This window comes from Musca autumnalis, unplaced genomic scaffold, assembly GCF_047663935.1.
Source record: "Musca autumnalis isolate F117 unplaced genomic scaffold, ASM4766393v1 scaffold_4, whole genome shotgun sequence".
Lineage (NCBI taxonomy): Eukaryota > Metazoa > Arthropoda > Insecta > Diptera > Muscidae > Musca > Musca autumnalis.
Genome location: NW_027411977.1, coordinates 238,507,120 through 238,531,038, shown reverse-complemented (window position 1 = coordinate 238,531,038; position 23,919 = coordinate 238,507,120). Strand labels below are relative to the sequence as shown.

General features: G+C 40.8%; 1 protein-coding gene across 5 annotated transcripts; it reads left to right on the top strand.

The window, feature by feature from the left end:
- Positions 1–696: 696 nt before the first annotated feature.
- LOC141401718 (uncharacterized) lies at positions 697–22,582 on the top strand. 5 transcript variants are annotated; one of them, XM_073982102.1, is made up of 5 exons: positions 697–754; positions 1,165–1,578; positions 15,766–16,881; positions 20,527–22,169; positions 22,335–22,582. In XM_073982102.1, the coding sequence occupies exons 3-4, from the start codon at positions 15,860–15,862 to the stop codon at positions 21,239–21,241; spliced, it is 1,737 nt and encodes a 578-aa protein (XP_073838203.1). In that variant the 5' UTR covers positions 697–754; positions 1,165–1,578; positions 15,766–15,859; the 3' UTR covers positions 21,242–22,169; positions 22,335–22,582. The 5 variants fall into 5 exon arrangements, with proteins under 5 accessions (XP_073838203.1, XP_073838207.1, XP_073838206.1 ...); XM_073982106.1 differs by having other exon boundaries at positions 717–754; positions 1,307–1,578; XM_073982105.1 differs by having other exon boundaries at positions 717–777.
- The last annotated feature ends 1,337 nt before the right edge of the window (positions 22,583–23,919 follow it).

Below are 23,919 nucleotides of genomic sequence, written 5' to 3'. Positions count from 1 at the left end.
GGTAGAGAACCATGACGTCCCGGCCAAGGTGCCTAGTGTGTCATCGATTCTTGGGAGCGGGTAGCTATCTTTCTTGGTGACATCATTTAGTTTTCTGTAATCCACACAAAATCTGGTACTTCCATCTTTCTTCTTGACCAGAACTACTGGGGAACACCAGGGACTCGACGACGGTTCGATCACACAACTCTTCACCATTTCGCTTATCAACTTCAATTTCAATTTTATGAAATTACTGTATTTGGGAACTCGACCTAAGAACGCCAAAATAATGGGAAAGTTTCGTATTAAAGTTTCAGCGTGTGGTTTTAGAGCATGAGTTTTGCATATAATATGGTTGGCAAAACTATTTCCTTGTTAATGTAACGGTTATTCCTTCTCTAATTTTATATTCCACATAATTACAACCATGTGTTGTTTTGCATAATACAGTTGGCAACTCTTGGTCATTGTTATTGTAACGGTTATTGCCATACACACTTGTTTATATGAAGACATGGCGCAAGTCAACTGTTTACCTCTCATTTAGTCACTCTCACTATCGCTCTTTGTTTAAGAAATAAAAATAATATTACTACCTTTGTCTCAGAACCTCCTGTGTCATATATTTCTCGTCTCGGAGAGACGAAGTGAGTGTATGTACCTCCAAAAACAAATCAAAACAAAAGCCATTCAAGCAATTCTAATGCAAAATACATTCAACATTTCGGTAGTTTAGTGTACTTGGAGCCTATGAAGATAACGTTTGTTGTGTGTGCGTGCGTTTGTATTATTTATGTATATTTGTTGTGTGATATATTCTTGATATTTCATAGTGTATAGTGTGCTAGAAAAAAGCAGCCATTCATCATCAATAAATTGCAACAAAACGGGTTAATATAAATGAGAACCGTTTGTGTTTTCTAAAAAAATATTCACTTTCTTTTTCTTATTATTTTTCTGCATTTAATATGTTGATTGTGAAGTGGCTGCTGCTGCCATTATTTCATGTCCTTGGCTCCCCTTTAAATGTCAGGACAACATGCAATTCATGGCTTCACTTCGTCTTTCCCAGCATACCATAAATATGCCATAGAAAAAGTTAAAAGTGAAATTCCAAAGCCAGGAAAAAAAAAGAAACAACGAAACGATTCGGTTTCGTTTTCATTTTCATTTCGCCTACAGTTGTTCCAAATGCAAATGGAACAAGTGAAAGTTCTTCTTTGTTTTGGTGGAAAATAAAATAATTTACAAATAAATAAACGGCGAAAAACAAGTAAATATTTAATTTGTAAAACAAGCAATTCCCTCAATTTTTACAAAGCAGAAAAAAAGAAACAGAAATGTGTTACCAAAATAACGAAACAATGTCAATGCACTAGAAAATTTAACCAAGGACATTTGTGTTACTTGCTTGCTCGCTCGGCCAACAAAAAAACATGCAAAGCAAAGAAACGAAGAGAAAAATTGTGAATCAAATCTAAGCCAATACCAAAAGAAAAAGTAAAAAAAAAAAACAAAATCATGGGCAATATGTTGCAAATAAAAATATAGTGAACACACAAATAAAGGATATAACAAATTAATAGCTGTTTAAAGGTAAGATATCCTTATACATATGTATATCACAAACCTTAAACCAACAACATCGAGGAACAACATTAAAGCCTTGTACCAAGCAGTAACATTTTAGATTTGCACACTTTTATCTAAGCATACAAAATTATACATACAAACAACATGTTTGCCTTGTGTATTTGCCCAAACAAACCCACACATACCTCGCAACAAATGTATGTGTGTGGGTATGTTTGTCGAGACCCCCATTTCTATAGTTGGATGGACACATGCATTCTATGAAGCAAAAAAAAAAAACTAGTCCATTTTTTTTTTCTTCATTCATCTACATAAGATTTGCTCCATATCTCATCACACCGTGGCCAGCAGCTAGCCAGTCAGTCAGCCAGCCAACATTTGTCAGACAGACATACGCGAAAGGAGGATATAAAAAAAATAGAATTTCTTACAATTACACTTACAAATGTGAATGTATCATTTACACAGTGAGGGACAAAAATAAGTGGAAAATTTTTATATTAGAATCGCACAGAAGGTCTACAGAAGCACCCTTTCAAAAAGGGACTGTAGAAACACCCTTTCTTGCAGAAAGGGACATTTTCTGAAAGAAAGGGTGCTTTTATAGACCCTTTCTAAAAGAAAGTGTGCTTCTATAGGCACTTTCTGAAAGAAAGGGTACTTCTATAGATCCTTTCTGAAAGAAAGTGTGCTTCGATAGACCCTTTCTGAAAGAAAGCCTGCTTCTAAAGACACTTTCTTAAAAAAGGGTGTTCCTTTCTGAAAGAAAGGGTCCTTCTATGAACCCTTTATGAATGAAAGGGTGCTTATATAGATCCTTTCTGAAAGAAAGGGTCCTTCTGTAGAACCTTTCTCAAAGAAAATGCGCTTCTGTAGACCCTCTCTGAAAGAAAGGGTGCTTTTATAGACCCTTTCTGAATAAAAAGCTGCTTCTGTAGGGTCTATAGAAGGGCTTATAGAAGAACCCTTTCTTTAAGAAAAGGTCTTTCGAAGCACCCCTTCTTTAGGAAATGGTCTATCGAAACACAATTTCTGTCAGAAAGGGTCTATAGAAGCAGGTTTAAAGAAGCAGCCTTTCTTTCAGAGAGGGTCTACAAAAGTGCATTTTCTTTGAGAAAGGGCCTATTGAAGAACCCTTTCTTTACGAAAAGGTCTTTCGAAACACCCTTTCTTTAGGAAACGGTCTATTGAAGCACCATTTCTGTCAGAAAGGGTCTATAGAAGCATTCAGAAAGGGTCTATAGAAGCACTCTTTCCTCCAGAAAGGTGATTTAATAAGAGCCATATTTGGTGCGTATGAGTACTGTCAAAGTTCATACGCTCTGTTGCGCCCTTTGTTTCAGCAAGGGTTTATAGAAGCACCCTTTGTTTCAGAAAGGGTCTATAGAAGCAAAGGGTCCTTCTATAGACCCTTTATGAAAGAAAGGGTCCTTCTGTGGACCCTTCCTGAAAGAAAGGGTGCTTCTGTGAACCCTTTCTGAAAGAAAGGGTGCTTCTGTGAACCCTTTCTGAAACAAAGGGTGCTTCTATGGACCCTTTCTGAAACAAAGGGTGATTCTATAGACCCTTTCTAAAACAAAGGGTACTTCTGTAGACCCTTTCAGAGTGCTTCTATAGACCCTTTCTGAAACAAAGGGTGCTTCTATAGACCCTCTCTGAACCAAAGGGTGCTTCTATAGACCCTTTATGAAATAAAGGGTGCTTCTATAGACCCTTTCTGAAACAAAGGGTGCTTCTATAGACCCTTTCTGAAACAAAGGGTGCTTCTATAGACCCTTGCTGAAACAAAGGGTGCTTCTATGGACCCTTTCTGGCACAAACAATGGGTGCTTTTATAGGCCCTGCCTGAAACAGAGGACGCATCTATAGACCCTTGCTGAAACAGAGAATGCTTCTATAGACCCTTTCTGAAAGAAAGGGAGCTTCTATAGACCCTTTCTGAAACAAAGGGTGCTTCTGTGGATCCTTTCTGAAAGAAAAGATGTTTATATAGATCCTTTCTGATATAAAGGGTGGTTTTGCAGATCCTTTCTTATATAAAGGGTGCTTTTGCAGACCCTTTCTCAATGAAGTGGTACTTCTATTTCTGAAATAAAGGGTGCTTCCATAGACCCTTTCTGAAACAAAGGGTACTTCTATAGACCCTTTCTGAAACAAAGCGTGCTTCTATAGGCCCTTTCTGAAACAAAGGGTGTTTCTATAGACCCTCTTCTAGGAAAACAAACCACAGAGCTTTGTTAATTTCTTAGAACTTTGGAAACAGATCTTACAACAGAGCGTATGAACATTGACAGTACTCATACGCACCAAATATGGCTCTTATTAAATCACCTTTCTGGGGTATAGGGTGTTTCTATTGACCCTTTCTGATTCTATAGACCCTTTCTGAAACAAAGGGTACTTCTATAGACTCATTCTGAAACAAAGAGTGCTTCTATAGACCCTTGCTGAAACTAAGGGTTGCTTCTGTAGACCCTTTCTGAAAGAAAATGTGCTTCTCTATACCCTTTCTCAAAGAAAGGGTGCTTCTATAGACCCTTTCTGAAACAAAGGGTGCTTCTATAGACCCTTGCTGAAAGTAAGGGTGCTTTTTAGACCCTTTCTGAAACAAAGGGTGCTTCTATAGACCCTTGCTGAAAGTAAGGGTGCTGTTTAGACCCTTTCTGAAACAAAGGGTGCTTCTATAGACCCTTTCTGAAACAAATGGTGATTCTATTGACCCTTTCTGAAACAAAGGGTACTTCTATAGGCTCTTTCTGAAACAAAGAGTGCTTCTATAGACCCTTGCTGAAACTAAGGGTTGCTTCTGTAGATCCTTTCTGAAAGAAAATGTGCTTCTCTATACCCTTTCTCAAAGAGAGGGTGCTTCTATAGACACTTTCTGAAAAAAAGGTGCTTCTACAGACCCTTTCTGAAAGAAAGGCTGCTTCTATAGACCCTTTCTGACAGAAATGGTGTTTCGATAGACCGTTTCCTAAAGAAAGGTGCTTCGAAAGACATTTTCTTAAAGAAAGGGTTCTTCTATAGGCCCTTTCTGGAAAAAAGGGTGCTTCTGTAGACCTGTCTGGAATAAAGGGTGCTTCCGTCAAATAAATGTTAAAAATTATATACCTATTTTTCCATCTCATTGTATAGTATGTGCAATGTGTGCAAAAACGGATGTACACACAAGTATGTAGGATGTTTTTTCATTTTGGCCCATGAGACCCATACACATGCACTTCGGCTAGCTTTAACATACATTTGTTTTACTATACTTGGGGTTAACATGAACATATTCATCCGCCGTGTATATATTACAAACCATCTGAGTTTACACATGATGTTTTATTAGTTGTTGGTGTTTTTCATGTTATGGTTTTTCATTTCTTTATTTTCCTTGTTGTGTTTTGCTGCTGCTTGCTTCCACATGAAAATGTCACGATTCATTTTTTAAGTGTTAGATTGTACCTACCTGTCTGACTTATTCAATTAAACAGCTCAATCTCCTGTGAGAGTTGACTTTGGTTTGGCTGTGAGATGGTGTTTTTTTGTTCGTTGTGTGAATTTCCTTGCTTCGTAATAAAAGAAGGAGACTGAAAATGAGAGTGTGAGTATTGTTTTAATGAGAACAAGAGATTGTGTGTTTTTCTTACTGACTTTCACCTTTAAATTTTATGTTGAATGGGAGGCAGTGTGGGTGGTGTGAGTGAGAGTTTGTGGGGAATGAGTGAGAGAGAGGAAGCCTGCCTATTACGGTTGATAGTTGTTTGTTGGGGGAAAAAGAGAAGAAGCCATGGTTTTTAATATTTTTTCTATTACATTTTTACTTTACCACCTCAAGTAATGTGCAATGCATCTTTTAGATTTATTTAGAACATATATAATGAATATTGTTTTTATTATGTTTACTGTTTCTATACAGTGGGGTAAAAAAAGTTCTTCTTGGAAACACCTCCCAATAAACTAACCTATAATTTATTTTGCTGTAATTATGGCCTTTGTGAATCTCCAAATGTAAATTATATATTTAATTTCAAAGAATGTGAATACTATTTTTATCTCCACAACTGATTAAGGCATTCTTTTGAAAGATTGTCACTGCAGCAAAATGAACATTTCAATTATCATCGCCTCCTCCATGTTACATGCTGGGTATTAATCAATTTACAACATCCGAATCCCTGTTGGCGGCGACAACTGCCAGTGCATTTGAAAGAAGATAAAAAACAACCACACAGCGATATCTCATTTTGGTTCGCTGTAACCACAAAAGACATTCATTGACCTGGGTGGTGTTGTTGCAGTGCCAGGATAAGGCGATTGCATGCTTTATTTTTCATTTGCAATTTTCGTTTCGAAAGAAATGCCAAGAACTGAAATATAACCCCAACCAAACCAAAGTGATGGGATAAAAAGCTATTGCACCTTGAGCCATATTTAAAAAAAAATGAAGCTGTCTTAATTGTAGCTATTTTGATAACCACAGATAGGGCATAGGTTTTACTTCAAAAAGTTTAATATATATAACATTTTTTGAATATCACACTACATATCGTTGATTTTAATTTTTGGAAACAGTACACCGGAGCGTATGAATGTTGACGGTACTCATACGCACCGAATATGGCTATCATTAAACCAGCTGAACAATAAAATACATTTTTGATTATACACAAGATGCTTTTGAACCAACATTAAATGCAAGGAGCTTACACTTGGGAAGTTTTTGCGGATTCAGAAAGTACAATGTTCAAGGGTGAAAAAAATAAAAAAATACCGAAGCGCTTTTTAAATAAATCGCGATCAAAATTCAGATCTATAGGGGTTTTTTGGGTCCACTGGAGTTAGATGGGTAGGTTAGGCGGGGTAGTTAAAAAGGTGTTGTGTGTCGTGCGGGCCCATGCCGCATACTGGGCATATGTCTTGCACGGCGCGATCGATTTCCGCCCAATACGAATTTAGGCGACTGCAATATCCCGAGCGTAGTTGAGCCAAAACTACTCTGGTTTGTCGTGGCAGCTGACACTCCTCAGCTGGGATAGATGGAGGATGTACTCCGAGTACTTTATTCACACTATAATTGCTGAAGGCATTGGCAACTGCGTCCGTGTGAATGCTATTCAATCCTGCTTGATATGCTTGTTGATCTAGGGGTTCTCTCCTGTATCGTTGGACCTCTCCCTCTAGAGCATGGATATCCTTTCTGATCTCCCTGAATGGGCCGGGCTAACCCACATGATGGTCATTGGGATGGCTCACACGATAACATCCAAGCAGGTACTGCAACGAAAGCATCTCATTGTGTTGCTTTACATGCAGATGGTCCACTGAAGATTTGAGGAGGCACCCTGTCGCTGTTCTTAGGGCGGCATTCTGGCAAGTTTGAATCTTTTTCCAGTTCGTGTCACACAATCTCGGGGACCAGACTGGAGCCGCATAGCTTACCACAGACCGACCTATCGCGTTATACGTGACCAACAAGGTTTCTTTATCTGCACCCCAAGTGCTGCCGGCCAGGGATTTGAGGACCTTGTTCCTACTTTTCAACCTGTCGCAGATAGGTGTGGCATGGGCGCACGACGTGAATGTAGTGTCGAATGTGACCCCTAAAATTTTAGGGCAGTTTGTGGTCGGAATTCTGCAACCGTCGACCACGACATTCAACTCACGTCCAAACTGCGCTGTCCATGTGGTGAACAGAGTGGCTGTAGATTTTGTGGCGGAAATCTGCATATTCCTCGAATGGAAAAAGGTGGTAAGATCGGTTAAATAGTTGTTCAGTCTCTCACAGATGTCATCAGGTACCCGACGCCAGGATCGTGCAATCATCCGCATACGTCACGATCTCAATGCCGTCTGGAGGGGATGGAATACAGGAGAGGTAGAGGTTAAACAGTTCCGGAGATATCACCCCACCTTGGGGAACTCCCTGTTTCACTCTACGGGGTTTGGGCTTTTTATTCCTGAATTCCACGTACGACTGGCGTCCACACATATAGTTAACTATCCAACGTTTCAAGCTTGGCCGGAGGGTTGTCTGCTCAATGTCCTCAAACAGCGTGGAGTGCCTGACTGTATCAAAGGCTTTTGATAAGTCAAGCGCCACCATCACTGTTCTATCGCACGGCCGTATCTGGTTGAGTCCTTTATAGATATATGTGGTAATGGCGTGCAGCGCTTTTGTCATGCTGTGCTGCTTACGGAATCCATGCTGATGATCGGCAACTTGATAGCTATTTCTGATACTGGGGAGGAGCAAGGCCTTAAGTATCTTTGCTACGGGCGACAAAAGCGAAATCGGTCTGTACGATTCACTTTTGCTGACATCCTTACCTGGTTTCCGTAGTGGGACCACCCTGCCCATTTTCCAGACTTCGGGAACAACGTGGGTGGCTAGCGACAAGTTGAAGACTTTGGTGAGATACTCGACTCCCGGCTCATCCAGCTGCTTTAACACTACCATGGAGATTCCATCAGGGCCCAGCGCGTTCCTGATGGCATTGGCAACATCATCAATTGTAAATTGTGGTGGTTCATCCTCGGCAGGAAGAGATCTGATGCGACGTAATACTCTTCTCTTCGCCCAGTCACTCGCGGGATGCTCGACAAACTGTCGATTGAAATTACTTGCGCACCTCTTCGGGTCAGTCAACGTAACGTCGCCAAACGTGACTGAGGTCCTATCTTCCCTTCTTCCAGGGTTCGAGAGTGACTTAACCGTTGCCCACAATTCACCTATACCGGCTCCAATGTTGCAGCCCTTCAGATGATTTAACCATTTGTTCTGCTTATGCTCCCTGACTCTGGGGTCATTGGGGTTGATACGACGAAGCTCATCACGCTCATTTGCTAATCCCGTCGCCTCTGCTGGGAAATTTGGTCTTACTTCGGGTATTCGACCAGCAGGGATATGGCGAGCGGCTGCAGCAGTGATGATGTCCCGAAACGTCCTTTCCGCTACCCGAACATCAGAAGGATTGGGCAATTCTCTGAAGCGGTGATTGGTGAACTCTCTGAAACTCGACCAATCAGCTTTTTTATGATTGACGAACGTGCGGCGTTCAGAGGCGATGAAGTCGGGTGGTCTGCTAATGGAGACAATTATGGGGAGATGGTCTGATCCAAGGGAAATGACGGGTTGCCAGGTAACGTCATTTGTCAGACCAGGTGACACGATGGTTATGTCAGGGGAACTGTGACACTCTCCTCTAATTCTGGTAGGGGCGTCCTCATTGACCGTGCAAAACGTAGAGCTATCAATCTGCTCAGCCAGCACTGTACCTCTCTGGTCGTTTCCGAGGGCCGAATGCCACATCTCATGATGCGCATTAAAATCCCCCAGGACCAGACGATTATGATCTTGCAAGAGCGGGCTAATGTCAGGCCTATAATCAGGGATACAGCTATTTCTCGGCGGGATGTATACATTCAGCAACTCTATCTCGGCAGCTCCACGCCTGACTGCTACCCATGTACGGGTCATTAGAGACAGGCTCAAGCGAGATAGGTCTGCATTGGACAGACTGGTGCAATAGGAAAGCCAATCCCCCACCTCCACTTCTGGCGCGATCTTTCCTCAGAACATTGTAACCATCACAATGCTCTAAGCTGTGGTTGTTGTTCAGCTTGGTTTCCTGCACCGCCGCGACCTTGATGTTCTTCCGACTCATAAAATCTACTATCTCCTCGATCTTACCTCGGAGTCCATTGCAATTCAATTGCAAAAAGGCTGCATTTTCGGGGATTGGGACAACAACGGCTGGTGTTAAAGGCTGCGTGTGCGGTTGTTGCCGAGGGGACTGCGGGGGAGTTTCGTAATCAGACGACGAGGGAGTCCCGTAATCCGCCGACGACTCACGCAGCATGCAGCAACATAGTCCCTCACGTGGACGAGTCCAGAGCAACTCCTTAGATGCTCCCACTCCTGACATCTGTTGCATCTCACCGAAGGTTGGATGTGGGTGAAGATGCGGATGTGACAAACTGAGCACAGATATATTGCTTCGGACCAATAGAATTCGGAGCAGGCATTCCGGGATATGCTGCTCCCAATACAGAAAAACGAAACAAATACAAACATGTGTACACTAAGGTGGCAGCCGCTGGCCGGAACATTGGTTTTGTGTTGTTCCGGGTCAATCCGGTACGAAAGAACCCGCTGCCGTAGGATTGAGCCACGTCCGTGGGTCTGGCTGGTGCGCACTACAGTTAATTCTGGAACGAATCAACCAATTTGCTCGAAACTTTGAATCTCGTACCTATATAGGAGATTTTATATGAAATATTTTACTTTATAGGAGAGTAGTACATTCTACTCTACCTCATATGGAACTTCTACTTTATAAGAGAGGTTATATCAGGCCTGTGAGGAGATCACATATGTGGTTCTCTACTTTAAAGGAGGCTCTATATGAAACTTTCAACACTATTGGGTACCTTATATGACGCGTACTAGACTATACGAGATCTCATATGAGGCGGTATACGCTACTAGAAAACTCATATGAGGCCTTTTACTTGTATAAGATACCTTATATCAGGTCTTATACTCTATGGGAGACCTCATATGAGGCCTTTTGATCTATATGAGACCTAATATGTGGACTTCTACCCTCATGTGAAACCTTCTATTTAATAGGAAATGACACATGTGATCTACTTTGTATGAGTTTTTCTGTTTAATTGGATACCTAATACAACACCTTCTAGACTATATGAGACCTCATATGAAGCTGTATAAGATATCTTATATTAGTCTTATACTCCATACGAGACCTAATATGAGGACTTCTTATACATAGGAGACCTAAAATGAGGCCTTCTAATCTATAAGAAACCTAATATTGGTCTTCTACCCATCTATGAAACCTTCTACTTAATAGGAGGTCTCACATGGGGCCTTCTACTTTAAAGGATAATTTATATGAGGCTTTCTACTCTATTGGACCTTATATTGGACTTTATACTATATATGATACCTCATATAAGGGCTTCTACCCTCTAGGAAGCCTCATATGATATTTTTACTTTATAAGAGACCTTATATTACGTCATCATATGACGTTTTCTAATCTAAAGGAAACATCTTATTAAGCTTTCTACTCTATGGGAAGTCTAGGAGACCACAATAAGGGTTCTCATTGTATTGGAGACCTCGTTTGAGACATTTTGCTCTCTAGGATACCTAAAATTGAAGACTTATACTCTGTGAAGACCTCTGTGAGGCCTTGTACATTTGATTATAACTCTTGGAGGAATCTGGCAATATCGTTCCTCTCCTTCGAGTACCATAACAAAAGTTCAAGTCAAGTTCAATCCCACGGCATTGGGTTCTTTGTACCGGATTGATCGAAACCAAACCCGTTTCGACCAGCCACTGCCAACCCAGCATCAAACCTATGCTGCTACAACAACAATAAAAGTTCAAAAATATCTGCTCAAATCACTAGCACCGCCCTTAGGAAGTAAATGATAAGGTCTAAACATTCCACATCGTTGCGACCACTATTACGACGGCACACTTCTTCCAGGAAATGGACCAAAAGCTCTAAAAACCCCTACCGGCATCAAATAAAATAACTGCCAACGCCACGATTTGACTCGGAGGAATCTTCAACCAGGGCCGTCACCTCAACAATTATATGTTTGTGTTGGTATACTTTCACCTTGGGAACGGCAAATATCCCGGAACGCCTGCTCCGAGTTCTTTTGGTCGGTGCCGGGTTAGAGAAGAATCGCGAGCCATGTATCTATTTTGTTTTCCAAATCCGCACATCGGTGAGATGTAATGGATGTAGGGAATGGGTGCACTTTCGAGGCTGATCAGGTCTAATCAGCCTCCAGGACTACATCGATACAATCCCACGGCAGCCGGTTCTATGCACCGGATTGACTCGGAGGAATATTCGGCCAGGCCATCACCTCAACAATTATGTGTTTTTGTTCATGTATTTGTCACCATGTGAGCTGCAATTTATACCGGAATGCCTACTCCGAGCTCTTCTGGTCCGTGCCGGGATAAAGATGAACCCTGGGCCAGCATGGATCTGTTCCGTTTGGTAGATCCACATCGACCACCTGGCAGTATCGGTGAGAATGGTTGCATTTCCGAGGGTGCTCTGGCCTTAAGGTGTGAAAAGAATGAAATATGCCGCTTTTTTCACGCTCAGTTTCATGTAAAAGATTAAAGGCCATGTACTACCTAGATCAAATGCTGCCTAATTCATTTGAATTAGGTAGTACTTGGCCTTTAATCTTTTACATGAAAGTGAGCGTGCGTATTTCATTGTGTTTCTACCATTAGTCGCACCTGGGATCACAGCGATATGTATGTTGCTGCGCCACAACATCGCCTAGTGTGACTTCAACTTCGTCGTCCGAATCTTCGTCGTCGTCCGAATCTTCGTCGTCGTCGGAATACGAGACGTTCCCGTAGTCTCCCCAAGAACAACAAAAACAGCATCTAACACCACAAGTTGTTGTTCAACGGTCCGGAAATGTATCATTCCTGCAATTCAATTGCAACGGTCTCCGCAATAAGGTCAGCGAATTTCCGAGGTACAGGTGCTTAATGTATACGTCATATTAGTCCGCTTTTGTAGGGCAATATCTGTCTGGTGCCAGGCGGTTTCAATCCTCACCATTAGTTTTGGAATTCCGTCCAAGGCAATGATCAAAGAGGTGTAGCGCTGACCGAGCAAATTGATATCTCCACGTTTTGCACGGTGAACGAACCCGCTCCTACGAGGATATCACTATGGAGGCTGGCACATGGCAACCTGTCACTTCACTTGGCTCAGACCACCCGACCTCATAACCTGTGACCGCCGTACTTTTCTGAACCATGGAAAAACTGATTGGTAAGAGTTCAGAGAATTTATCAATCGCCGCATCAGAAAGTTGTCCAGTCTCTCAGGTATGCGTGTAGCTGAGATAATTTTCCGCGACATTGTCCAAGCTATAACCGCTTGATATATACCTGCTAATGGAATACCCAAAATTATAACAAATTTCCCAGCAGAGGCGTAATGAGCATCGTTCCACGATCCCTGAAGATCAAAGAGTTAGAGAGAACTTACTCTTGAAGTCGACAGAACTTACTCTTGAAGCTTAAGCGGAAAAAGTGCCAAGTACAGGATTAAGTTAATTGTGGGCCAAGGGTTAAATCACTCTCGAATCTGGAAAAAAAAGGATGATGGAACAACTGCTACCTTCAACTGCGTGGCTGTGACATATCCGAATACGCGCACATGTTATTTAGCTGGGAATTTATAGAGCACCCCGAGAGTGATAGGACGAAAAGGGGACCTCTCAACCGAGGAAGTACCATCACAATTTACGATAAGCGTTGTTGCATATGTCTTCCGAAATACTAAACCATCCAAAACGTTGGACACTCACCGAATATCGATGGTAATTTTTAAGGAAATAAATGAACCCGGAGTTGAGTATTTCACAAGTGTCCTCAATTGGTTGTTAGCCACACATATTGTAGCAAAAGCCTAGAAAGTCAGCCGGGTTGTCCCACTACTGAAACTAGGCAAGGATATTAGCAGAGTCGTATCGTACAGGTCGCAATCCCTCCTGTCGTCAGTAGCGAAGACTCGAGAGGCTCTAATCCTCCCCATGATGAAAAGCAGTTTCCAAGTTGTCCAACATCAGCATGGATTCCGGAAAATGTACAGTACCACAACAGCATTACACGCCATATCCTCCACACATAACAGTCCACCAGAACAGGCCGCGCAAATACAGTCATGGTGGGTCTTGAACTATCGTTGTCCCGTTACTGAAACTTGTCAAGGATATAAGCAGAAGTGTATCGTACAGGTCGCACTCCCTCCTGTCGTCAGTAGCGAAAACTCGAGAGGCTCTAATCCTCCCCGTGATGAAAAGCATTTTCCCAGTTACCCAACATCAGCATGGATTCCGGAAAATGTACACTATCACAACAGCATTACACGCCATATCCTCCACACATAACAGGCCGTTCGAATACAGTCATGGTGGCTCTTGAACTATCGTTGTCCCGTTACTGAAACTAGGTAAGGATATTAGCAGAGGCGTATCGTACAGGTCGCACTCCCTCCTGTCGTCAGTAGCGAAGATTCGAGAGGCTCTAATCCTTCCCATGATGAAAAGCAGTTTCCCAGTTGCCCAACATCAGCGTGGATTCCGGAAAATGTACAGTACCACAACAGCATTACACGCCATATCCTCCACACATAACAGTCCACCAGAACAGGCCGTGCGAATACAGTCATGGTGGCTCTTGAACTATCGACAGCATTCTATATCGTCAATCCTGCCATGTTGTTCGAGGATATAGAGAAGACTACCCTCCAGCCGTGTTTGAAATGTTGGATAATCAAATATATGTGTGGACGCCAGTCGTTTGTGGAATTCAGAAATTAGAAATCGAAGACCCCTAGAGTGAAACTGGAAGTTCATCATGGTCACTCCGAGAGATGTTTGTACGATCTTGGCGTCGGGTCCTATCGTCGATGACATATGTAATAGCTTAAATATCTACATATCTGACTTAGTGCAGTTCTTTCAGTTGAGGAATATGAAAATATCCACCATCAAATCCACTGCCACACTGTTCATCACCTGGACGGCTGAAATGCGGCTCTCCCTGTGTCCCGATTCCAACCACAGAAGTAGAAATAAGGCCCCAAGTCGCTGGCCGGCAACACTTGGGCGCATACAAAGAAACCTTGATGACTTCTTATAAAGCAATACGCCAGTCTGTGGCATGTTACGATGGCGCCCAATGTGGTATGCAAAAGTTAACGCTACGCAGGGAAATTAAGGGACTTGTTTTCCAAAAGAATACGAGCAACTCGTACCGTTAACCCATTAGTTTTTTTTACGCAGCCCTAAAGGCCTCGACACATAAGAAGCATGCCATTCTTGCTGAAGTCATATCTGATAAAAGACTAAAGACCAAGTTCGACCTAATAAAAAGATTTCAGAATCACATTTGAATTAGGTCGAACTTGGTATTTAGTCATTTAACAGATATGACTTAAGCAAGAATCACATGCTTCCTATGTGTCGAGGCCTTAAGGACTGCAATAAGGTGACTCCTCATGACACCAGTGGACTCTCTTTATGAGAAGACAAGATTTTACCGGTGCATCAGCACAACAAAATGCCAATGCAGTACCTGCATGGGTTTTACCGCCGTGAGCATCCTTGCCACAATCTAGTGGACAGGCTTCCCCCGCCCAGGCATTTCAGGAGAGATCTTTAAGGTCTAGGGGTCGTAAGCTACAAACGAAAACCTCTAGATTCCCTTACCTATGAGCTAGGCTTGGATGCAGTTGCATAGGCAGTTCAAAATTAGTGTTAGCCCAGTTAAGATCCTAACGATGCAACATCCTCAATTCGTATTGGGCCCAAATTGGCGACACAAAAAACTCTAAAAATTCTTACAGCCAGTTTCTGTATGTCGAAAGAAGAATGTGTGCGAATGAAACACGCCCGAACTTTAGTTTTCGAAATAGTTTTACCTTTGCTTTTGCTTCAAAACAAAAAACAAATTTGAAAAACACACAAGAGTTTGGACGTGTTTCTTTCGCACACATTCTTCTTTCGACATACAGAAACTGGCTATTAGGCGACTAAATGAAATGTATGATTGGAACGATAACTATCGCAAGAAATTGACTCCCAAAATTAAATCCAGTTCCAAGATGAGTTATGTATGTCGGTCCATTCCTTCAGGTACACTCTTCTCAAAAGCTCACAACTTTTATCCTTAATCCATACCACTTTCTAAAGAAAAGGTTTCCGTTGAGTTAATAATATGCACCCTGCTGTCAGTAATTCAATTCTCGGCAGTAGGTGCTAATCCCGCTGACTAAGTGGAATATTACACTACCCACAGCTACACCTAATATGAAACTTATCCTTTGTTAGAAAGCATCGAAAAACTTTCTGCATTCTTCTTCTTGCAAGACAGTAACAAAGAACTTGAGAATCCTTTGTCTGTGCGTATGATTCATGGGGAAACGTGTCAACATGTGATAGTGTGTGTCTGTGTATGTGTGTGATAAAAATTTACAAAATATTTCCTGTTTCCTTCTTAACAAAAAACCTCCAACTATGCGCCATTTCCCTCTCAAGTGCTTTGACCTTTTCTTTTTATTCCTCCATTGTGTCTAGGAAATAATTGCTTGCCCTTTTTTCTTTCCGTTACAGGTTTGGCAAACATCAACGGGATACGACGAAGTGAAAAGCAGCACGACGCAACAGCATTTTAGTTTGCCGCAGGCGAACAAAGAAACCACACGTTATGCATTTCTGGATAGACAAACGTTCTCCACAATGTGGCTTTGGTAGATCTCGTGTGGCTGCCTCCTTGTCGGGGGCTGGTGGGGGAGCGGGAGTTAGTTTTGGTCATCCACCACGTAGAACAAATAAATCAACAGCAGCCGTTCATAGGCAGCAGCTACAACATCAACAGCATCATCAACAAGCGGCCCAATATCATCAACACGCCGGTGGAGGAGGAGCAGGCGTCAGTGGCGCTGGGGGAGTCAACGTTTCCACGGCCAGTGGCAGTGGTGGCCCTTCCTCTCATCATTCACAAAACAACAATAACAACAGTCATAACCCAGTGGGTGGTGGTTCAAATGTACCAACCCACACCGCTTCTTCATCTTCTTCCACTTCCGGCAATCGTAATCATGCTTCCAGAACCAATAATGTCCATCAATATTACAACAACAATCGCCAATATCAAACTCCTCACACACAACAAGGACACCACACTAGCGCTGTCAGCGGCACCACAACAACCACCACTCCACAACCAACAGGGGCAGCAGCAACAACAACAGCATCAACCACATCATCTTCTCCAGCAATAATTAATTCTAGCAATAACAATCATGTCATTACGACCAGTGGGGTATCGACGAACATTGTTACCTCACCCACGGGTAATAATGCCACTTTAACCTCCACCACAACGGCGCCATATGTTACTTATAGCCCTTCAGCTGCAAGTGGTCACCATCATCAACAACAGTCGCAGCAACATCATCACCATCTACAACAACAACAAAATCCCTATCAACAACAACGTTATCGTCATCCACAATTTGGTAATATGTCGGTGAGGACGTTTCCCTCGGCTGCAATATCGGCGGCAGCAGCATCAGCAACGGTCCAACATCATCAGCAGCAACAACAATTGCAACAACAACAACAACATAATGCCAATGTTGTTTTGCAGCAACAACAACAGCCACCGCTGTCTGGGGACTCAACATTGAATCCAATACCAGAGGCATCTTCGGTTCAGCATCAAAGGTAAGTTGTGGAGGATTTTCATTTCTTGTATAAAGGTCCTCTATAAATAGAGGAACCCTAGGGATCTTCTATAGCTAGAGGACCCTTTACGGGATTTCTTTGTATGGAGGACCCCTTAAAGTCTTAGAGATTTTCAATAGTCAGAATATCCTTATTTCGATAAAGGACCAACTAGATGGATTCCCCTCGGAAGGGTCTTCTATAGAATAGAATATATTCGAAAGGGGTTATATACCATAAATGCCGTTTGGCAGAGTCTTCTATAGAACAAATGACCCTCGGAAAGGTCTTCTGTAGAATAGATGACCCTCGGAAGATCTTCTATACAATAAATTAGCCTCGAAAGGGTCTATATATAGAATGGGTGATACTCGGAAGGGTCTTCTATAGAATGGATGACCCACAAAAGCGTTTTATATAGAATAGACGACCCTCGGAAGGGACTCCTACAGAATAGATGACCCTCGGAAGGGTCTTCTACAGAATAGATGACCCTCGGAAGGGTCTTCTATAAAATAGATGACATCGGAAGGGTCTTCTATAAAATAGATGACCCTCGGAAAGGTCTTCTTTTGAATAGATGACCCTCGAAAGGGACTTCTATTGAATAGATGACCCTCGGAAGGGTCTTCTATAGAATAGATGACCCTCGGAAAGGTCTTCTATAGAATAGATGACCCTCGGAAAGGTCTTCTTTTGAATAGATGACCCTCGGAAAGGTCTTCTTTTGAATAGATGACCCTCGAAAGGGTCTTCTATTGAATAGATGACCCTCGGAAGTGTCTTCTTTTGAAAAGATGACCCTCAGAAGAGGCTTCTATTGAATAGATGACCCTCTGAAGGGTCTTCTATTCCATAGATGACCTTCGGAAGGGTCTTCTATTGAATAGATGACCCTCGGAAGGATCTTCTATAAAATAGATGACACTCGGAAGGGACTTCTATTGAATAGATGAAGACCCTTCCGGGTGTCATCTGTAGAATAGAAGACCCTTCCGAGGGTCATCTATTCAATAGAAGCCCCTTCCGGGGGTCATCTATTCAACAGAAGCCCCTTCCGATGGTCACCTATTCAATAGAAGCCCCTTCCGATGGTCATCTATTCAATAGAAGACCCTTCCGAAGGTCATCTATAGAATAGAAGACCCTTCCGAAGGTCACCTATAGAATAGAAGACCCTTCAGAGGGTCATCTATTCAATAGAAGCCTCTTCTGAGGGTCATCTATTCAAAAGAAGACCCTTCCGAGGGTCATCTATTCAATAGAAGATCCTTCCGAGGGTCATCTATTCAATAGAAAACCCTTCCGAAGGTCATCTATAGAATAGAAGACCCTTCAGAGGGTCATCTATTCAATAGAAGCCTCTTCTGAGGGTCATCTATTCAATAGAAGCCTCTTCTGAGGGTCATCTATTCAATAGAAGCCTCTTCTGAGGGTCATCTATTCAATAGAAGACCCTTTCGAGGGTCATCTATTCAAAAGAAGACCTTTCCGAGGGTCATCTATTCTATAGAAGACTCTTCCGAGGGTCATCTATTCTATAGAAGACCCTTCCGAGGGTCATCTATTCTATAGAAGACCCTTCCGAGGGTCATCTATTCTATAGAAGACCCTTCCGAGGGTCATCTATTCTATAGAAGACCCTTCCGAGGGTCATCTATTCTATAGAAGACCCTTCCGAGGATCATCTATTCTATAGAAGACCCTTCCGAGGATCATCTATTCTATAGAAGACCCTTCCGAGGGCCATATATTCTATAGAAGACTCTTCCGAGGGTCATGTATTCTATATAAGACTCTTCCGAGGGTCATCTATTCTTTAAAAGACCCTTCCGAGGGTCATTCATTCCATGGAAGACCTTTTTCAGGGTCATCCATTCTATAGAAAACCCTTCCGAAGGTCATCTATTCTATAGAAGACCCTTCCGTGGGTCATCTATTCTGTAGAAGAACCTTCCGAGGGTCATCCATTCTATGGAAGGTCATACCGAGGGTGACCCTCATAGTCTTCCGAGGGTCACCTATTCTATAGAAAACCCTTACGAGGGTCATCTATATTATAGAAAACGCTTCTGAGGGTCATCTATTCTATAGAAGACCTTTCCGAGGGTCATCTATTCTATAGAAGACCCTTCCGAGGGTCATCTATTGTATAGAAGACCCTTCCGAGGATCATCTATTGTATAGAAGACCCTTCCGAGGGTCATCTATTCTATAGAATACCTTTCCGAGGGTCATTTGTTCTATAGAAAACTCTGCCAAACGGCATTTATGCTATAAAACCCCCTTCGAAGGTATTCTATTCTGCAGAAGACCCTTTCGAGGATCATCTATTCTGTAGAAGACCCTTCCGAGGGTCATCTATTCTGTAAAAGACCCTTCCGAGGGTCATCTATTCTATATAAACCCCTTTTGAGGGTCATCCATTCTAGAGAAGACTCTTCCGAGGGTCATCTATACTATATAAGACTCTTCCGTGTGTCATCCATTCTATGGAAGACCCTTTTGAGGGTCATCCATTCTATGGAAGACCCTTTTGAGGGTCATCCATTCTATAGAAGACCCTTCCGAGGATCATCTATTCTATAGAAGACCCTTCCGAGGATCATCTATTCTATAGAAGACCCTTCCGAGGGTAATCTATTCTTTAGAAGACCCTTCCGAGTGTCATTCATTCTATGGAAGACCCATCCGAGGGTCATTAATTTTATAGAAGAACCTTTCGAGGGTCATCTATTCTGTAGAAGAGCATTTCGAGGGTCATCCGTTCTATGGAAGGTCATACCGAGGCTCATCTATTCTGTAAAAGACCCTTCCGAGAGTCATCTATTCTATACAAACCCCTTTTGAGGGTCCTTCATTCTATAGAAGACTCTTCCAAAGGTCATCTATTCTATATAAGACTCTTCCGTGTGTCATCCATTCTATGGAAGACCCTTTTGAGGGTCATCCATTCTATGGAAGACCCTTTTGAGGGTCATCCATTCTATAGAAGACCCTTCCGAGGATCATCTATTCTATAGAAGACCCTTCCGAGGGTCATCTATTCTATAGAAGACCCTTCCGAGGGTCATCTATTCTATAGAAGAGCCCTCTGAGGGCCACCTATTCCGTAGAAGTCCCTTCCGAGGGTCATCTATTCTATATAAAATCTTTTTGGGGGTCATCCATTCTATAGAAGACTCTTCCGAGGGTCACCTATTCTATAGAAACCCCTTACGAGGGTCATCTATATTATAGAAAACGCCTCTGAGGGTCCTCTATAGCACATATGACCCTCGGAAGGACCTTCTATGGAACAGATTTACCTCGGAAGTGTCATCTATAAAGTATATGACCCTTAGAAGAGTTTTCTATAAAATAGATGACCCTCGGAAATGCCATCTATAATATATCTGACCCTCGAAAGGGTCTTCTATGGAATAGATCACCCTCGAAAAGGTCTTCTATAGAATTGACAACCCTCGGAAGGCTCTTGAGTAGAATAGATAACCCTCTGGTGGGTCTTCTCTTGAAAAGGTCTGAAAAGGTCAAGGAGGCATCAATTCTCCGTCCTCTTGCTTGCTTTCAGGTTATCTCCGGACTAAGTGGAAAAATTTGTATGTCCTTCTTTTATTAACTTATTTTCTCTCCCGTTCATTCTAGCCCAATACAAACTGCCAATATAACCGCTGAACTGTATCAATCCTCACCCAGAGTTGTAACAGTTTTTCCACGGCCAGTTTATGCCGGTGCCAGCAATAACCCGAACATGGGCGGCAGCAACATCACAACCACCAATACCCACGCCAGTAGTGTACGACGACGTAATGTAACGCGGTCCATAGAAAGTGTGGGTTTACAATTTCTTCCATTACACCTAAAATGTGGCATTTTTGCATCGCTGGTCTTGGCCATAGCCTTTATCGTGGGCATTAAAGTTTATTTCAATAATCATGGCACGAAATTTGAAGTTGGTCTATTTTGGTTACTTACCGCTACTTTTGTATTTGCATTTTGTTTTGTATCGATATGTAAAGTACCGAGCATTCTGTTTGCTGCCTCTTCGGCCTCATCACGTTCTGGATCACGAGATCAAACGGCAGCCGCAGTTCGGGATCGTTGTAGTATGGATGATGCCCGAGGTTCGGTTGTTAATTCCATTGATGATGTGGTGCTTAGTAGTTTGCAGGAATTCCAACAACAAGAGATACTCGAACAACAAATGACACAAGCTGTACAGGCTCAACAGCAGGCGGCTGGACCACCACCATATCACATAGCTATATTGCTTAACCGGCCAGCTGAATCGAAAGGCAAGGAAGATATTGAACAGGTAGAAGAATCACCACCACCGTCCTATGATAAGATATTGATATAAAAAGTGTGTGACCGTTTAATGGTTCGCAATTTGTATGATCCCCAAGTCGTCGTTTGTCGGAGTTGACTGTTGGGACCTAAAGAAATAAGTTAAAAAAAATAAATTAATTAATCGAATGAAATTTATATTATATAGAATATGATCAATTTATATACACAGAAAGATACACGCAAGATATTTAATAGAAATTAAGAGACTTGTTTTCCAAAAGAATACGAGCAACTCGTACCGTTTACACATTGGTTTTTTTGTAAGGAACGTTTTTTGTTTTGATTTGTTAGTCTTCCCGCCTTTTTTAGATAAAGAAATTTTGCAAATTAGCGGAATGATGTTTATAGTTGTTAGCCAAGGATTAGAAGGATATTAATTAGGAAATACGTGTATGAAGTGGGTCGTGAAAAGTAAAGATAATGGATTTTTTAGGTTAGGTGTTATTGAGGTTAGGTTTTTGATGAAAGGTTTTAGGTTAAATATCGGTTACAATAGGGTCAAACGCACTAGAACGGTGTTTGCACTAGAAGTTTTTGCCGGGTTAACCTTCTTTATAAGGATTTATTTGACGTTTGCGCCATGTGATTAACATTTGAAGCCCTGTGGGTTTATTAAATCCGGTTAAGTGCAAACGGGATATAATACACATTAACATGATAAAAACTCTATCTGGACCTACAGCACGTTTACATTTACGAAATCCATTCGACCTCAACTGTCATTCCCATTGCTTATACGTCAAATAAAATCCAATGGATTTCAGATGAGTTTTCATTCATACGCGAAGGAATTGACAGTTGAAATCGACTCGTTTTCGTAAATGTAAACGTACTATTATTTGAAATGAGAAAGTATCAAACAATACAAGATAGAGCAATAAATTATTATGATAATGAGGTGTGTGTAAATGCGTTGTTAGGGACAAATTGATTTATGGGTTTAACGATTCGTTTACATTTACGAAATCCACTCGATTTCAACTGTCAATTCCTTTGCGTATACGTCAAATGAAAACTCATCTGAAATCCATTGGATTTCATTTGACGTTTAAGCAAAGGAATTGACAGTTGAAATCGAGTGGATTTCGTAAATGTAAACCAAGCATAAGAGACAGGAAAAGTTATGGTATATTGAGACATTTTAAACCCTACTTTTATTGAGGTTAGGTTTTGATGGTGGGTTATGTGTGAAAGGTTTAGATTAAAGGAATATGTAAGGATTTAGATACATAATTTGTATTAAAAGTTGATGTGGTGCAATTTTAGCAATACAAGAAGACACTGCCGTCATACAGCCGGTACAGGAAATATATTATTTATTTAATTTTTTATTTAAAGAATTTGCAATTAATGCAGAAAATCATTAACACAATTTTTTGTAAGCGTAAAATTAAAATATATGTATGTAATTTTTTTATATAACTATCAATGTAACACTTTCGTCTATTTTGAAAATAGTTTATAAATATTTAAAAAGAATAATGCAATGTAATTAAGCAACAAATTCATTTACTACATCAATATTAAAGTTGTCTACCTACAATATTCCAAATATTCCATAAGGCATGTAAAATTCCAATAAAACACAAGAATTTACCATTTAAATGTCTTTAAAAATAAAAACAAACAATAAACAATGACTACCAATGATGAAACCAGATGCACAAAAGTAAAAAAATTCTATTAAAAAGAAAATAATTAGCAAAAATCATATCGTTAAAGCCATAATATTTTTCTAAAATTAGAACAAAAAGCAAACCTAAAACTTTTCAGCCTCCCCCTCAATACAACAACTCTCTTGACACTTTTTACGATTTGCTTTAAACATTTTTTATAGAAGAAATATTGCAAATAAATAATATAAAAAAAGAATGCCAAGTAGTTATAGTAATTAAAAAAGAAAAATAAAAAATTATTTAATTTTTTATTTATTTTCCAAAGCGAAAGCTATCATTTTTATATGTTCTGTGATATATCATGTGAACACACGTCTACTAGTCTTCTTTGAATCGTATTTTGATTGTTTTAATTTATTTGTAAAACTTTTTCTAAATGTAGTAGATATAAAAAAACAAAAAAATAAATATAAGTATAAAAAATCTCCATTATATGAAAAATAAAAGCATACATATATAAATATTATATAAAGACATATTATATATATTTAAACAGAGAATCTAAATGCGAGTAAATTATAAATTATTGTCTAAGAAATGAAAATATATACACACACGTACATACTATAAAGAAAATCGGGGAAATATATAATAAAAAGGAAAAAAGAAAATAAATGTTGCAATTATTGACAATTGTAAGAAAAAAAGGGTTTAATTTAATCTATTTTTTGCATATTTAGGATAACTTTCTATTAAAAATTACGACTGAGTTCATAAATGCAATATTTACATTGCAAATATTATGTGTGGCTGGTTATTTGCTACATAGAAGAAAATTTTCCAGCAAAAACTTGCAAGTTTTCAATGAAGAACAGAGAGTTAACAAAGAACAAGTGAGTTAACAGACAACTTTCTGTACCAATTTGTACAAATTGTTACAAGCTTTTGAGTAAGCAGCCAGTCCTTTCGACAACATTATAAAAATACAAAGTAAACATGTGTGGCAACTCTGACATTGCCAAAAAAGAAACATGTCATTTTACTGAATTTATGAATGCACAGATTGCTTTAG